The following is a 15,326-nucleotide window of genomic DNA, read 5'->3' as shown; positions in this document are numbered from 1 at the left end:
AATTGTAGCATCCGTCGTCGTACTCGAGGCTTGGTCGAAGAGATATTTAAACGGAGATTGAGGCGCACTCTCTTGCTGCCTAGTTTTTCCCCATAGCATGTGTCTTGATTTGCTTTCCTAGGCACTCGCTCCTTCCTCGCTTTCCAGTCCGCCTGTCCAACCAACAACCACATCGAAATCAGCTTATTCCCCGCAAATTTATCACACCCATCGTTCCGCTATCGTACTACCATGGACTCAGCGGAAGTCTTCGTTGGGTCTATCGATCAAGGCACCACCAGCACTCGATTTCTAGTCTTCAATCGTGAAGGGGAACCAGTCGCATCGCATCAGGTCGAGTTTGAGCAAATATATCCGAATCCCGGGTAATTAGCTTCTTCTTCCCAGTTCCTGGTGTTATCGTACACTAACGAGCAATAGATGGCACGAGCACAATCCGCTCGAGCTTGTATCCTCAGTCGAAATATGTGTCGAAGAAGCAGTCAAGCAGTTCGAAGATCAAGGAAACGATCGGCAGTGCATAAAGGCGGTTGGAATCACCAATCAACGAGAGACTACAGTGGTTTGGGACTATGAGACCGGGGAACCACTCTACAATGCAATTGTTTGGACGGACACCCGCTCGCAAGCTGTCGTTGACGATTTGAAGCAGAAGCCCGAGGCTTCGCGACTCCAGCACATCTGCGGCCTTCCGCTTTCAACCTACTCTTCCTCCTCTAAGCTTCTTTGGATGCTGGCAAATGTTCAGAAAGTCAGAGCTGCATACGAAAAAGGCACGTTGGCCTTCGGAACCGTGGATTCCTGGCTGGTCTATAAGCTGAATGGAGGAAGCACGGCCAATGTGTTTGTATCCGACTCCACAAATGCATCACGAACCATGTTCATGAATATAGAAACTCTCGAATACGATAACTTCCTGTTGGACTTTTTCGGGATAAGGGGGAGAGTACATTTACCCAGGATTGTTCCCTCATCTGACATCACCGCTTATGGTGCGCTCAGTACTGGAAGCCTTGCTGGTGTCCCTATCATGGGATGTCTAGGAGACCAGTCCTCAGCCCTTGTGGGGCAAAAGGGGTTCTCGCCGGGTATGGCAAAGAATACATACGGCACAGGATGCTTCTTGCTGTATAATGTGGGAGATAAGCCGGTCATTTCTACACATGGCCTTCTTGCAACAATAGCTTACCATTTTGATGGGCGCCCAGTCTATGCCCTGGAAGGAAGTGTTGCTGTTGGGGGTTCCGGAATCAAGTTTCTGCAAAACAATCTCGAGTTCTTCAAGGAATCGAAAGACGTGAATGACCTCGCTCTAACAGTGGACGACAATGGTGGCTGTGTTTTCGTTACTGCTTTCAGTGGACTTTACGCTCCGTATTGGATCGATGATGCCAAAGGCACTATATGTAAGTTTCGCCGTTTTTGGCTCCTTCACCCCCTTCTAATACCAAGAATAGTCGGAATCACTCAGTATACCCAAAAGGGCCACATTGCTCGCGCAACTCTTGAAGCTACTTGCTTCCAGACCAAAGCGATCCTCGATGCCATGGAGAAAGACAGTGGACATGCACTCTCCGAGCTCGCCGTCGACGGTGGAATGAGCAACTCCGATCTTGCTATGCAGGTATAGCTGAGCACCTATTTAGATTTTCTTGCGCAGTGTCTGTACTAACTCTCCATTTCTGTCATCTCTAGACCCAAGCGAACCTCATCTCGATCCCCGTCTACCGCCCCAAAATGCGCGAAACCACCGCCCTCGGCGCCGCTATAGCCGCAGGCCTCGCCGTGGGTCTCTGGCGCAACTTCGCCGAGCTCCGAGACATCAACCGCGCCGGCGGTACCGTCTTTCGTCCGCAAACAAGCATCGAAACAAGCCGCGAACAATTCTCCCTTTGGGAGAAAGCCGTCGGTATGTGCAAAGGCTGGGTCGGCCACAAGGCACAGCCCAGGGATCAGCAAGACGGCACGAAGACTATATCTACCTCTGTCACACAAACGGTTGATCTGAGTAAAGGTCACAGCGGTGTTGTTGAGTCTGTGAAACCAATTCCATCCGCGAAGACAACTATAAATGGGGACTTGGTACTCTCGAAGGGCTCAAAGACGCCGTGGATCAATATATCGGAGGATCTTGGGGATGCAGATGATCAGGATTTGTTCCTTGAGTTGAGGAAGTTGGAGATTTTGCAACGGTTGAAGAGGTTGGGGAAGGTTAAGGTTACTTATTTTTAGTTAGGGCTGATTTAACCTTCAGCCTTGTCTTCTAGATTGAGTGGAGTCCTACGATGGCAAAATAATGAAATTGAGACCAAGCGATCCACCAGTGTAGTGCAGAAACGAGAATTCCACCTTATATATCACGATGAAAAGTATATTCGTCATATGTTCATTACTATCTCGTCCACCCAGCATTCATCAAGCAGCACCCCCCTCCTCTCTACGAACATCCCTCCTAAAAACACAATTCAACTCACTCGCCGGCGTCAACGTAACCTCAAACCTCAATCTCGGATCCTCCACATTCGCCTTTCCAGCCTCCGGCACCGCCTCAATCCCCTCAAACGCCTGCAAAATCCGGACAACGGTATACCCCATCTCAATCGTCGCGAATTGCTGGCCAATACAGATCCTCGGCCCACCATTAAACGGGATGAATTGCCACGGTTTAGGCTGCCACCCTGAGAGCCAGCGCTCGGGGTCCCATTTTTCGGGGTCGATGTAAGATTTTGAGCTGGGAGGGTCGTAGTTCTCTGGGTTCCGTTGCATTATCATTGTTGAGTAGATTATGCGCGAGCCTGCTTTGACTGCGACAGGTGCGAGGCCGTCGGGACCGCCGCCGCGGGGGAGGGTCGTGTCTTTGAGGCTGAAGCGGACGTTGAAGGGGACGACGGGGTAGAGGCGCATGGACTCGTTGAGGACGGCGTGGAGGTATTTCATTTCCTTGAGGTCTGCATAAGTTGGTTTTTGGGCGTTGGGGCCGAGGCCAAGACCGCGGGAGGAGATCTCCTCACGGAGTTTGGAGACGACGTCGGGATTGCGGGCTAGTTCGAAGAGACAGAAAGATAGAGTTGCGGCTGTTGTGTCGCGGCCCGCGAGAAGGACTGCGGTTAGCTGGTCGCGGAGGACGCGGGGGTCTCGAGTGAAGCGGGCAAGGGCATGGAGGAAGGTTTCGTTCTTGGTGAGCTTTTGGTCAATCTCGGCAGGGGACATGGTCAGGACGCGGTCGATGTATGGTTTCATGAAGTCGTCCATTACTTTGAGTTGGCGGCGAAATTCGGTGCGGGAGAGTATGAATTTGAAGACGCTGCTAACATTAGTACTGACAGGGTCAAGAGGCTGTTAGGACATACCCTAGTCTGAAGTACTGCGCTTGACGGCGCTGAACATAGCGGAAGGCCTCTGCAAATTCCGTCTCCGGATTCTGCAAGCTATCTGTTCCGTCGCCGAGGAGGTAATCGGTGGCAGCGTCCAGTGTGTACCGGAAGAACAGATTCGTAACATCGACGACCTTGCTTCCATTATCCCCAGCCAACAGCGGAATGAGATGCTGAACATGCTTCTCAAAGATCTCGGTATCCACAAGACGATCCCGTACAAACATAGGCCGGATTAGGTGCCGCGACGCAGACCACTGCTCGCCATCGGTCACAAAGATGCTATCACCCAAGAACTCGCGCCAGTCGCGGTGGAAGGATTCACCCTTGCCGTAGTCGGCAAATTGTCCTGTAAGAATCGCCTTGATGTTCTCCGGGTCCCGAGTGAGGATGATCCGAGTCGAGATTCCAGCGTCCAACTCCGCTGTCTTCTTGTCTAGGGGTCCACCGGGGGCGTCTCGCATCGCGCTGCTCCAGAATTCAAGGTCTCGATCGGCTTTGTTCGCTTGCATAGACTTGTAGATGAAGTCCATAGCTGAAGTTGTTAGCTCGGCTTCCCAAATTTGTGACAGATTAGAGCATACCATAAGGAAGACGAAACTGTATCTTAGGAGCTCTAGCCCCCAGTTGCGAAAGCTGCCATTGCACCTGAACCTTGCGCGCGAGGCAAGCAAAGAAGAACGCGCCGAGAAAGTATAGCACCGCCTGTCCCGGCGTCAAATCGCTCAACAACTCTTCAATCATGGTGCTGATCTGAACGGTCGTAGAGGCTCAGGCAACAGACTAAAAGTCCAGAATCATCAAGCGGCGGTCGGCGGGGGCCTTGCTTCTTTTTCAATCGCACGGAACGGCGGAGACAAAGCGACTGCGAGTCGATGTGAAACGCTCCATAGCTCCACTGAGTCGCTGCCGATGACCAAAGTATAGAAATTGTGGCCGTCCACTCAGCGTTGAGCAGAATCAATTTTAATCATGAGCACATGTTGATGATGGGCAGTTCCATACCCCATGCGGGAGTGCTTGCGAACCCCGCGTGAATCTAGCGGCTTGGGAGGGGCTCATTGTTCGGTTCCGAGGTATGGGCATGATATCACCTGGTCGGGAGGTACCTTATTTTGTCCATAGTGCAGGTTTATTGAAGATGATTGAAAGTACTTCCGTGATCCGAGATATTCTGGGGATTTCAGAAGAGGAAGAGGGACAAGGTTCCTCGCGTGATGGTGGCAGGCGTGCAGCATCACGTGAAGATCGCCCATTCCAGCCTTACTTCTTCAGCTACGTCTTGCGATGCACCTACGTTTGACACTTGATATCTAGACCTATCTTATCTTGGAATATGATGGCAAGCTTTGCCACTACGCTAACGGCTAAGACACCCCTGCTCATGAAGACGCAGTGGCATCGATCCGAATCTATCTATGGACAAAGGGTCTTACACAGAGCTCGACTAGCATCTATTCAACCTCGATTGCCATCAAAAGACTGAACTCTTTCGCCAATCTCTCCCAATCTTGAGCCTCCCGCTGCTGCTCCAGCTTGAGATCGTGCTCGACCTTGGCATTTCTAGCCCATGCACTGAGCTGGTCTGGATGCAGCAAACACCATATCACCACGTCGCGAGTAGCATAAGTGTCCTCAAGACAGTCGTGACCATTCTTACCTCCCGTCTGTATAACTCGACCCAGCAATGCCTCAGCGACCGTTTTGAGAGCCCAAATCCGTCTGAGGCGTTCTTCTGGTCCGGGGTTGAAGACCGGTTCAGCGGTCAGAATCGCAGAGTCGACTATCTTCGGATGGATGATTCGCAGTGCTTTCAAGTCGTTGTGAAGGGAGTGTCCGATCAGGATGGTTTCCGCGTCTGCGTACTGCCAGAGTGCTTGCTGAGCTCCTGGCCATCCGTCTAGGGCCTGTCCGGCCGCTATTGCAGCGTTCATCGCAGTCCGTGTGATGCCACTGTAGCGAGTCGACCAATTGATCACGCGCTTGGTAGGCTTGACGTAGTTGTTGATGAGCACATCCCCTGTAAAGAAATCAACAACACTCAGGAACGCCAGCTCGGTGCGCTCTCCCTCCACCAACACCATCTCACAATCCAAAGCCAACGCTTTTCTTCTGCTGGTCGTGTATCTCAAGGTACGAGGGGAATGAGTAAATGGAATGACCTCGGGCAGCTTTCCTTTAGAAAACTTAGAAGTGTTACTCTGCGAGGTTCTCCCTTTGGTGGCCCCGTCCGTAGACTTTCCACTCGCTTTCTCGCTCTCCTTGATGTCCTGCCGTGACCCCTCTGTTTTCATATATTTCCTGCGAGGCTTTCTCTCAGGCGGCATTACCGTCATTCTGTATCCCTCGGCAACAAGGCGAGCATCAAAGTGACACGCCGCCAAAATCCTGGCATTGAGAAAAGCCTGTTCTTCCAAAGAAAGCACGTGAAAATCCCGCCCGGAGATATCGAGATCCAAGCGAAGGTCACTGTACCTTTGAGATCGATACCCGTGGAATACGCCAGAGCTGATCGTTCTTTTCGTCGATGTCTTCAAAGTCACTGGAGGCGCTACCCTTGCATAGTTGGGATAGTGACCTAGAGCGGACTGATGGCTGGCGAGTGCTTCGGCTGTTTTAAAGCTGTCTTTTCCGCACTGAGGACAGGTGCGTGCTGATGGTCGATGTGCCATTACGAGGGTCAAGCGAGGAATGCGATGGCTTGGGACGTTCTGAAATGGTAAGCTCAAGAGGTGCGGGCGCGATGTGTTGACTCAAGAGATGAGATTCGTCTAAGTTTAGAGAGTAGAAAAATGAGGAGGGGAGAAGGGAAAAGTTCTAAATAAAAGATATTCACTCAAAATTGACGTCTGATCTGTTGAGTGAAGGTAGCCTGAATTGCCCAGTGAGGTTTGGTAACACAAGGAAGGAGCCCCCAAGCACCGCGAGCGCGTATACAGTAGAACAGGGCGTGGAAAATGCCTGAGTGAAAAATGAACAAGATTCAGAATAGATATTATGGCCCTTAGCGGGGCAATTTTGGCCTTTCTTAGATTACATGAGTAGCTTGGGGCCATGGTATTTGCGTTTCTCGAGCTCCATTGAGCGAGCCTTTGTGCCAGTGCGCTCAGGAAACCCTTCGAAAGACACAGCGTATGTGGCAACAGTATGTGCAACCAGCTACGCAGAAAAATATGATTAGCTTCTATATCATCGCTTATTTCAAATGGTAGAGACATACCTTGCTGTTAATCTCCCAAGCAGTCGCGTTGACATTACCAAGGTCATCACACAGCTGGTGGTAGCATGGGTCATACCAAGCACCCTCAGTGCCGCCAAACATAGCCTGCTCTTCACTAGTCTTGACGCCTTCAGCGCCTGTAGCAATGCCGCCGCCGGGGATTCCGTTTCTAATGAAACCATCGTAGTCACTTCTTCCGTCGAAAGGAATGTAGGTGAAGTTGAGGCCATGGTCAATGTAAAACTCGGTGTAGAGATCGCGCAACTCCTCTGATCCAACAGGATTTATGGCGTTGGTAGCATTGTAGACTTGGTAAGCAAAGTTGGGCGATGCCAGCATATCGTAGTCCATGAAAAGTCGAATCTTCAAGTTCTCTTCTTCACTAAGGACAGATACGTAGTAATCGGAGCCCAGTAGGCCTTCTTCCTCAGCAGCCCACCAAGCGAAGCGTACACAGTTGTTAACATCGTATTTGCTAAGCTGGGTGGCAACTTCCAAGAGAGTCAGAGTACCGGAGCCATCATCATTGATACCAGGTCCTTCTGCCACGCTGTCGCTGTGACCTCCGAGCATCACACAGTTCTGGGGGTCACCTCCCTTTGTCTGCGCGATGATATTGGTGGTGTTGATAGTCTCGACAATCGCATCGATGTAAGCAATTGAATCAACCTTCTTCCCGTCCTTGAGCTGCTGGACGAAAGGCGCCGCATCGGTGTCCGAAATCCCAAAGGTGGCAACGTGGTTCGGAAATGGTGTTCCTAGCGTTCCGCTCACTTCACCTTGTTCATTGTTGTATACAATCGCCGCGACAGCACCGGCCTTGCCAGCCAATTCCGACTTGGTACCGAAGGGACAGGTACCGCGCTCAATCAGAGCAATTGCATCAGTAAGGTTAGAGGGATAGTCAGACTCGTCACACCCTTGGTTGGACACGAGAACCACTGGACCGTAAACAGGCTCCTTGTTCTTGGTTGGGGGGGTCAGCCCCATGGGGCGAGCAGAGGCTGGCACCTCATGGCCAAGGACCAGGCGGGACTCGAAGATGTTGCCGGAAACGGCCGGGAAAGACTGGTTCGTAACGTCGTAGTAGTCGCCTAGTCCGGTGATCGTGGAGTAAATATAGTCCAATGTCCCCAAGTGTCCTAGGTTTTCGATGTCAGTAGTTGCGACGGGGAAAGATATAGCACTTGATCGTACCCTCGCTGCCGATGACACGGGTAGGGTGGTTATACTCATCGATGCCGCGCTCTGCTATGCTGTACAGAGTCTTGGCTCTATCGAGAAGGTTCTTCACGTGGATTTGACTTTGTAACTCTTCAGAGCTCACGAGGTTTGTCTTCGTATCGGTAAGAGGCAGTTGTTCTGTTTCAGGGAGGGGAACTCTGAGAGCGGAGATACCGCTGATCAACCCCAGGGAGACTGCCGCTGACCTCATTGGATCGGCTACCACGGAATAACAATAATATAAGGATGTTCACTAAGAATGTAAGGCTACTGGCGTGTAGGTTTTGAGGACCCGGCGAGAGGGAGGAGGACGAGGTTGTTATTGGATGGAGCTAAAGACGCAGAAGCTCAGCTTTGGTGGCGGCCGACTGATACGCGGTGGTGACTGGTGGGGGTTGTTCGTGTGCCGATTCCAGGGGTCCAATGCTTAGCGCCCGACCTTAACCGTTGAGGCTCTCGCTAATAATGGACAATAGCAATATGGATATGAATAGAGGAAGTTGGATAGGAGAAATAGTTAGGGACAGGGATAATGATCGATCGGAGGATGACAGGAGATAGATATGGACGACCCCGAACTCCCCAGCCTCCTTCCCTGCTTGAGGCGTGTGACATTGCGTCCTGATGACTCATCACTCCAAACAAGCACGCGATAACTAACTAGCGATGCAGAACTCCAGATTCAGGTCGGTAGATGAAACACATCTCCGAAATGGAATCTGTGACGGGTGTTACTTCTGCAAACCTGATGGACTGTGCAACAAGACACCCGCATTGCCGGACTCAGTACAGTAGCGGTACAGCCAAAGCACAGACGAACGTCTGGGAATGCTTAATTGTAGGACTCGTCCTCCTTCAACACTTATGTCCGGCGTAAAGGAACAGTCTGCTCAAAGGGGAGCTGTGGTACAGTCTTGACTAGCTGAATACGCAAACGTCCCACGCGTCGGCTGCAGTTCCGCAAGTCTCTCCTATGTTGCAGTGGGTAGGGCGTGTGCTATTGTATTCCGTCTCTGTAGCAATGAAGAACATCCGTACTCACGGCCTGTGCGCTGCTTGCACGCTCTTATCAGTGAGGGGTTTAGATCTAAGAGAGTTGGTTGGCATGTAACGTGTTGATAATGTTGGGCGGGCCTTGGGGCGGATATTGAGGCGTTGAGCACTTCCTAATAGAATGAGTCTAACCGCGGATTGTATAGACACTGCTTATCTAGTCAAATCATGTTGGACATTCTTGCACTTTTCAGGTTCCTATTTTAATGAAGGAAAGGTTTGCAATAGATCAGGGTGACCTTAAAAGAAAGTACTGAAACGAACAATTGGTCCAGGGTGATCTATTTTTGACTCTTACGCGGAAATATATATTGTTAACATGAGATGACTGACTAAGACGTCTTCAAGCCACAGACCTGATATGTCATATTCAGAAAGAGCCTCTGGATGTTCTCCGGTCTCTGGGTCTTCAGGAGCACCATCTGTGCCAGGGGATACAATCTGATGAGTAGGAGTGGCAGCGTCCTGAAAAATGATATAGAATGCCTCATTAATCAGGCCAGAAAATTCTAGGCTTGTTGCCGCCACTCGACCTGCGTCTCACGTGACTATTATGGCTAGTGGAGCTATTCTGGGCATCTTTCATCATCCTCAAACTCGGGCTTTGTCGCAACAGACAACCAGTTCATTATAACCATTCAACCTTCTGGTTCCTTTTTCCTTTTGGCTCATTTATACCTGCTTTCGAACCCACGCGCTCAGGTTTTCTCAACGAGCAACGCAGGACTTTGCCGACAAGAATCCCGGACACCTTTTTTTCCGTTTTCCCTACCGCATCTCCCTACCGAAATCTGCGCCGGCGCAAATAACGATGGCTACCGTTGCGGTTGGTACTCCCTTAGCGGAGGCTTTGAGCAATGCTATCCAGCCGAAGCTGGTCGAAATGGGGTGGAGCTCTGATAGCAGTGATTCTGCCTTGACAGAATATGTTATTTTGATGCTTGTCAACGGCAAAAGTCAGGAACAGATCGCGAGCGAACTTTCCAACGACCTTCTCGGACTCGATGAAGGAGATACACAAGCACTCGACTTTTCGAGATGGCTCTTTGAGCAGGTCGAGACATTCAATCAGCAAATAAACGGACAAAGCATACCATCCAACGAAAATCCTCAAGCGATTCCTTCATTCAACGACAACCAGAACACAACATCCGAGCCACAGGGCTTTGGAAATGGACCCCAGTCTTTTGACACGAATATGGGCGATACCGATGGAATGTATGTGTCTTTTTCCAATTCGTTCGGATCTATGAACTCCACTAACACAAATTCACAGACCTACTGGACCCAAATCGATGCGCAACAACAGACAAGGCAGTCAAGGTGGCCGGGGACGGATGCTCAATCAAATCAACAGGAATTTGGATCGTGGAGATTCCGGGCTGCATCGTATTCGCGACCAAAGTGGTAGCGGCCGAATAAACACACATGCGCGCGGTGCGAGCCGAGGAGGACGCTTCGCTCAGAACGGTACTGGAAGATTTGGTGGCCGCCAGATGGGTGGCATGGGAATGAATCAGATGGGGGGTGCCGCTGGTAATGTTATGAACATGAACCCGAACGACCAGATGCATTTGATGTCACTCCTCGAGGAACAAGCGAGAATGATGGCGCAATTTATGCCTGGCTTTGTCTCCCCGGCAATCAACCCGGCTTTCCAACAAGGTGGCCCTCAGCGTTCGCTATCCGACCGAGTGGAACGCCCAAGGGGTCCCCGCCAACAAGGGTTCCCTGGCAACCCCAGTGACCAGAAGAACACCGATATTGATATGGATACCGGCCTTGACCAGTCAGCGCAGAATGGTGGCAACGATGAAAGCAACACCGATAGTCCTTGCCACTTCAACCTTCGCTGCACGAGGAAAGATTGTCCCTACGCACATCAGTCTCCCGCTGCCCCCGAAGGTACTCCGATCGACGTTTCGGACCACTGTTCCTTCGGTGCGGCATGCAAAAACCGAAAATGCACGGGCCGGCACCCCTCGCCGGCCGTGAAATCAGCCCATCAAGCTGAAGCAGTCTGCAGATTCTTCCCCAATTGCACGAACCCTAACTGCCATTTCAAACATCCTTCGATGCCGCTATGCCGCAATGGTGCCGACTGCACTACTCTCGACTGCAAGTTCACACATTTGCAGATTCCTTGCAAATTCAACCCGTGTCTCAACCCTACCTGCCCTTACAAGCACGCCGAGGGCCAGCGGGGTGCCTTCTCCGATAAGGTATGGACCGCCGAGTCTGCTCAAGGAAAGCCGCACGTTAGCGAACGGAAATTCGTCAATGATGAGGATGCCCCTGAGGAGCTTATCAAGCCAGGCGCTGGGCAAGACGGTTCCTCACAGGAGATCGTGACGTGAGACTGGACAATGTTTCTTTCGACCTTCATAAAGCTCATACTCTACTGCGATTCTCTTTTATTGCTTGATAACATGTATTGTCTGATTCTACATTCGAGAATGATGGTCAATTGGTGGAATAGGCGTTGAATGTCATACTAATATTGCTTTGTATCATTGGGAATACTGAGAGATGTCTGTACATAGAACCTGGATATAAAATTACGTGGAATCAACGACCAGTGCTATGATTTTGTCTGAACCCTCCAATCTTCGCTCGGCTATACCTTTAAAAAAAGGGTGCTGGGTTTTGGACCCCAAGAACGTATCTTGAAACTAGTATTTGGTGCTAACAGCTAACAACACAGAGTACATTTGAGTAACCACAAGATTTCAACGTTTTCAGGCATGTGAGGCTCAAATGGGTGAATTGAAAAATATAATACAGTAATATTACGAGATGCGGCGGAGCTGCAGAAGTTCCCCGGATTTCTTGTCGCCGGTTGCTTCAGCGTTGCCTGACCTCCGGAGCTCTCCTCAACTGTCAATTTCTCCCACTTTCAATGTTTTCGCATACTACCCGTTGCCATGCTTCCGTCCTGTGCGTCGCGGAGTGCATCGCGACGCCTCCGAACGCCGTTGGCCTTCCATCTCAATAGCCTGCGGCGCCGTCTGCACGCCAACCATCCGCCTAAGCCATTCGATGTCGCGATCCTAGGCGGCGGAATCACCGGTCTCACAGCAGCTTATCGACTATCCAAAGACCCATACTGCACAAAGGTCACACTCTACGAGAAGTCAAATCGGCTCGGTGGTTGGATTGATTCGGAGAAAATCAAGGTTGATGGAGGGGATATTGTCTTTGAGTATGGACCGCGGACATTGCGCGTTTCGGAGCCAGCGTCCTACGCACTCTTGGATCTGGTAATCCTTGTACCCAAACCCTCATCTGATGCATTTGGATTACTGACATCTTCATGTGTAGATAATGGATCTGGGACTAGAAAATGAAATGCTGCTTACGTCAAAAGATTCTCCCGCAGCTCAGAACCGCTATATCTACTACCCAGACCACCTCGTTCGTGTCCCCTCGCCGCAAAAAGGTGCGCCCCCACTGCGTCAAATCGTGGATTTGATCTCGACTTTATATCGGGAACCTCTATTCAGGCCTTTGCTCTGGTCTATACTGGCCGAGCCATGGAAAAGGCCACCGAAGAATGTTCCACATGATGAGTCTGTCATGGAATTCGTCTCGCGTTGCTTTGGACCCAAGGTTGCGGATAACTTGGCTTCTAGCGTGTTCCATGGTATCTATGCTGGAAACATTGATGAATTGAGTGCGGGTGTCCTACTGAGGGGACTCCGTGATGCTGAACGCAATGCTGCACGTACCTTGTTAGGCGGTGCACTCATTGGATGGCTTCGTCAGACAGCTCGGGGTGAGACTCTATTTGGCGTCGACGATCTATCAGTCATGGATACGCTCATCAAAACGAAGTCGGCACCACACAGAAATCGTCTGCGAGAGCTTGCCAAGGGCACAAGTACTCTGACTTTCAAGAATGGCGTCGGTCAACTTGTAGAGACTCTCACTGCGGCTTTGAAACGGTCAGATAAGGTGGAGATCCTGACGAACGTTGATGTCACTGGAATTTCGCAGGACAAACAGACTCAAGATTTGACTGTAAGTGAACTGGAGTATTCCATGGAAAAAATATTATTTCAGAAGGAGGTTAACGTGTAGACTGTAGGTTGAATATGGACCCCAGAACGAATCCCGCGTTCACAACCATTTGATTGCCACCATACCACCATCTGAATTTCTAAAGATATCACCTCAATCAACACAGCGCCAACAAGGGTTGTATAGAACTCTCAGTGAAGTTCCGAGATCAAAGTGGAGCGGCGACCGAAAGCACCAAGACGCGGTTTCTGTTATGGTCATCAATTTATACTACCCGGACCCGAACTTGGTTTCAACTAGAGGTTTTGGCTACCTCATTCCGAGGTCCTTACCTACTGAACAGAATCCAGAGCGGGCTTTGGGCGTAATCTTCGCATCTGAATCCAGTATAGGCCAAGACTCAGCCCCCGGTACAAAACTCACGGTCATGATGGGCGGTCACTATTGGGCTGGACTAAAAGATTCCGAATACCCAGACCATGATACCGCAGTTGCGATGGCTCGATCTTTACTCAAACGGCACTTGGGAATAACCGATATTCCGACAATAGCTCGCACGCGGTTGCAAAGCAGGGCCATTCCCCAACCCACCGTTGGACACGCTCAGTGTACGCAATATTGGGCGGTTAGAATGAGAACCCATTATTACGAGCGTATCAGTCTTGCTGGAGCCTGGTACTCAGTTCGTGGCACGGGGGTAGTAGACGCTATTCGACAGGCCTACATTGCTGCGGCATTTCATGCCAAAGCATATGATATACCTCCTAGGGTACCAGATGCCGTTGAGCGTTCGTTCCGCAAATACCTTGAGCCTGGAGGATTTAATGCCAAACCATATGGTATAACCCCTATGGTACCGAGTGCTTTCAAGTCCTCGATACTCAGCAGCCCCCACTTCTCGATATCGACTTTGGCTATTCCAACCCATTTTGAGCCTGGGGCGATCCCTGGCGCCCCGTGCCTGGATTTGAGACTTACAAGAGACGAGGTTCGGTGTATACAACACCATTTCTCCACTTTCGAGCAGCAACGACAATCAAATTGAGCAGCTACCAGAGTTTACTTAGGCTCCAGCAATCATAGAGGTTGACCGAGTGGAAATGTCTTGAGGAGACCGATAGAAAATAAAATATACCCAGATGTACTTTACAAAGAACCCTGTTAAAGCTTTAAGCTCGTCCATATCAAAGGATTATTCTTGTCATGAACCAGTGCTCATGTGCCATGGATCCAGCGGCCCTCGAAAGCTCCTGCGAAGTCGGATGAACTTCTGTTCTCGGCGAATGTCGACCCCAATTTCAGTAGATTAGGTACGCCACTCAGGAGGGCGGTCCAGAGCAGGCCGACTGCGTGGTACGCGATGAGTCTCATGAGGTCGGTGCGAATATTGAATTGACCGCCGAGAGGATGCTTCGCCATATGCCGCAAACATGTAAGGCGAGAAGCCACGAAGTTTAGGCGAGGGTTTCTTTGTTTGCTAAGGATGTGAATTCCAAGGAGCAATGAAGACATTCTACTTCTCAGGCTTCTCATCAACACCATCATTCTTGTCCCCGTTGGCATCAAATCCAAGCGCATCAAGCTGTCGAATCAACTCCTGGATCTTGATGACCTTTTCCAACTGTTCCGGCAGCAAAGCCTCGCCCTGGTTCTTCTTGTCGTTCAACTCCCGCGCCTGCTTAAGCTTCTTCTTCAGGTTGCGAGCCTTCTTCTCCTGCTCTACCTCCGGGTCAACGGGAGCCGTGGCCGGGGCCGCTGCCTCAGATCCATTCGTTCCCTTATTATCTGCGCCAGCAGCAGGCGCCCGCCAGCTCTCAAGCTGTGAGATATCCTTCCCACTCGTACCATCCTGAGTAGCCTTCGCCTTCTTCTTCGCCTCGCGCCGCTTTGCGTTCTTGTTGCTGGCAGTGCTGCCACTCTTCGGAGCGTCGTTGTCCTTAAGACTCTCTGCACCGGGAATTGCACCAGGCACACCGGCTTTCCCACGATTCTTGTAGGCCTCAGCGGCGCGGTTCCTGTAGAGTTCCACATCCTCTGGCGGGCGGTAGCCAGGTCTGACCTTGATTTCTTTGCGTTTTGAGCCGTCTGCTCGCACTGAGGAGGGTATGTAGCGTTCTCCGGTGACTGCGTCGGTGGTGATACCGGATTTCGAGATGGTCTCGGGGGGCGTAGCCGACATATTGCGTGTAGGCGTTTCTGTAAGGGGTCGTGGGGTTCCGGAGGGATTTTGGAATGAATTTTGTATGGTCTATAATCGATGGGACAGTGACGGACAGGGCGGGCAGAGAGTCCTGATGGTTTTCGGTAGCTTGAAGAATCCAAGGCTCAGGACTAGTTGTCGCAATAGCAAAAGTGACGCCAGACGGTGGGATGTGGTGTTTCCTCTCCAAAGCCTGGTGTTAAAGGGCCGGAATTATGATCCGCATTATGTAATA

General features: G+C 50.8%; 7 protein-coding genes across 7 annotated transcripts; 3 read left to right on the top strand and 4 right to left on the bottom strand.

Annotated features, from left to right (window-relative positions):
* Nucleotides 1–23: 23 nt before the first annotated feature.
* Nucleotides 24–2,278, top strand: BDV14DRAFT_208329 (glycerol kinase). The gene is made up of 4 exons (XM_073775367.1): nt 24–365; nt 421–1,406; nt 1,458–1,624; nt 1,696–2,278. Exons 1-4 carry the CDS (start codon nt 232–234, stop codon nt 2,230–2,232), a joined length of 1,824 nt encoding a protein of 607 aa, XP_073629332.1. The 5' UTR covers nt 24–231; the 3' UTR covers nt 2,233–2,278.
* Nucleotides 2,279–2,358: 80 nt separating this feature from the next.
* BDV14DRAFT_47563 (cytochrome P450) lies at nt 2,359–4,206 on the bottom strand. The gene is made up of 2 exons (XM_073776866.1): nt 3,351–4,206; nt 2,359–3,304 (listed from the first exon to the last, which is right to left on the bottom strand). Exons 1-2 carry the CDS (start codon nt 3,959–3,961, stop codon nt 2,416–2,418), a joined length of 1,500 nt encoding a protein of 499 aa, XP_073629331.1. The 5' UTR covers nt 3,962–4,206; the 3' UTR covers nt 2,359–2,415.
* A 343-nt stretch (nt 4,207–4,549) lies between these two features.
* On the bottom strand, nt 4,550–5,917 carry BDV14DRAFT_171498 (ribonuclease H-like domain-containing protein). Its single transcript, XM_073768414.1, has one exon. It carries the CDS (start codon nt 5,708–5,710, stop codon nt 4,829–4,831), a length of 882 nt encoding a protein of 293 aa, XP_073629330.1. The 5' UTR covers nt 5,711–5,917; the 3' UTR covers nt 4,550–4,828.
* Nucleotides 5,918–6,142: 225 nt separating this feature from the next.
* On the bottom strand, nt 6,143–8,386 carry BDV14DRAFT_171494 (uncharacterized protein). The gene is made up of 3 exons (XM_073768413.1): nt 7,792–8,386; nt 6,595–7,736; nt 6,143–6,533 (listed from the first exon to the last, which is right to left on the bottom strand). Exons 1-3 carry the CDS (start codon nt 8,027–8,029, stop codon nt 6,408–6,410), a joined length of 1,506 nt encoding a protein of 501 aa, XP_073629329.1. The 5' UTR covers nt 8,030–8,386; the 3' UTR covers nt 6,143–6,407.
* A 1,093-nt stretch (nt 8,387–9,479) lies between these two features.
* BDV14DRAFT_47554 (mRNA-binding protein NAB2) lies at nt 9,480–11,455 on the top strand. The gene is made up of 2 exons (XM_073776865.1): nt 9,480–10,089; nt 10,148–11,455. Exons 1-2 carry the CDS (start codon nt 9,683–9,685, stop codon nt 11,226–11,228), a joined length of 1,488 nt encoding a protein of 495 aa, XP_073629328.1. The 5' UTR covers nt 9,480–9,682; the 3' UTR covers nt 11,229–11,455.
* A 274-nt stretch (nt 11,456–11,729) lies between these two features.
* On the top strand, nt 11,730–14,170 carry hem14 (oxygen-dependent protoporphyrinogen oxidase). The gene is made up of 3 exons (XM_073776864.1): nt 11,730–12,131; nt 12,193–12,891; nt 12,959–14,170. The coding sequence occupies exons 1-3, from the start codon at nt 11,796–11,798 to the stop codon at nt 13,934–13,936; spliced, it is 2,013 nt and encodes a 670-aa protein (XP_073629327.1). The 5' UTR covers nt 11,730–11,795; the 3' UTR covers nt 13,937–14,170.
* On the bottom strand, nt 14,171–15,272 carry BDV14DRAFT_47543 (putative RNA binding protein Pym). The gene has a single exon (XM_073776863.1). The coding sequence runs from the start codon at nt 15,068–15,070 to the stop codon at nt 14,405–14,407; it is 666 nt and encodes a 221-aa protein (XP_073629326.1). The 5' UTR covers nt 15,071–15,272; the 3' UTR covers nt 14,171–14,404.
* Between the last annotated feature and the right edge of the window lie 54 nt (nt 15,273–15,326).

Source organism: Aspergillus stella-maris (genome assembly GCF_047715825.1).
Source record: "Aspergillus stella-maris strain CBS 113639 unplaced genomic scaffold BDV14scaffold_20, whole genome shotgun sequence".
NCBI lineage: Eukaryota > Fungi > Ascomycota > Eurotiomycetes > Eurotiales > Aspergillaceae > Aspergillus > Aspergillus stella-maris.
This window is presented reverse-complemented; position numbering and strand designations above follow the sequence as displayed.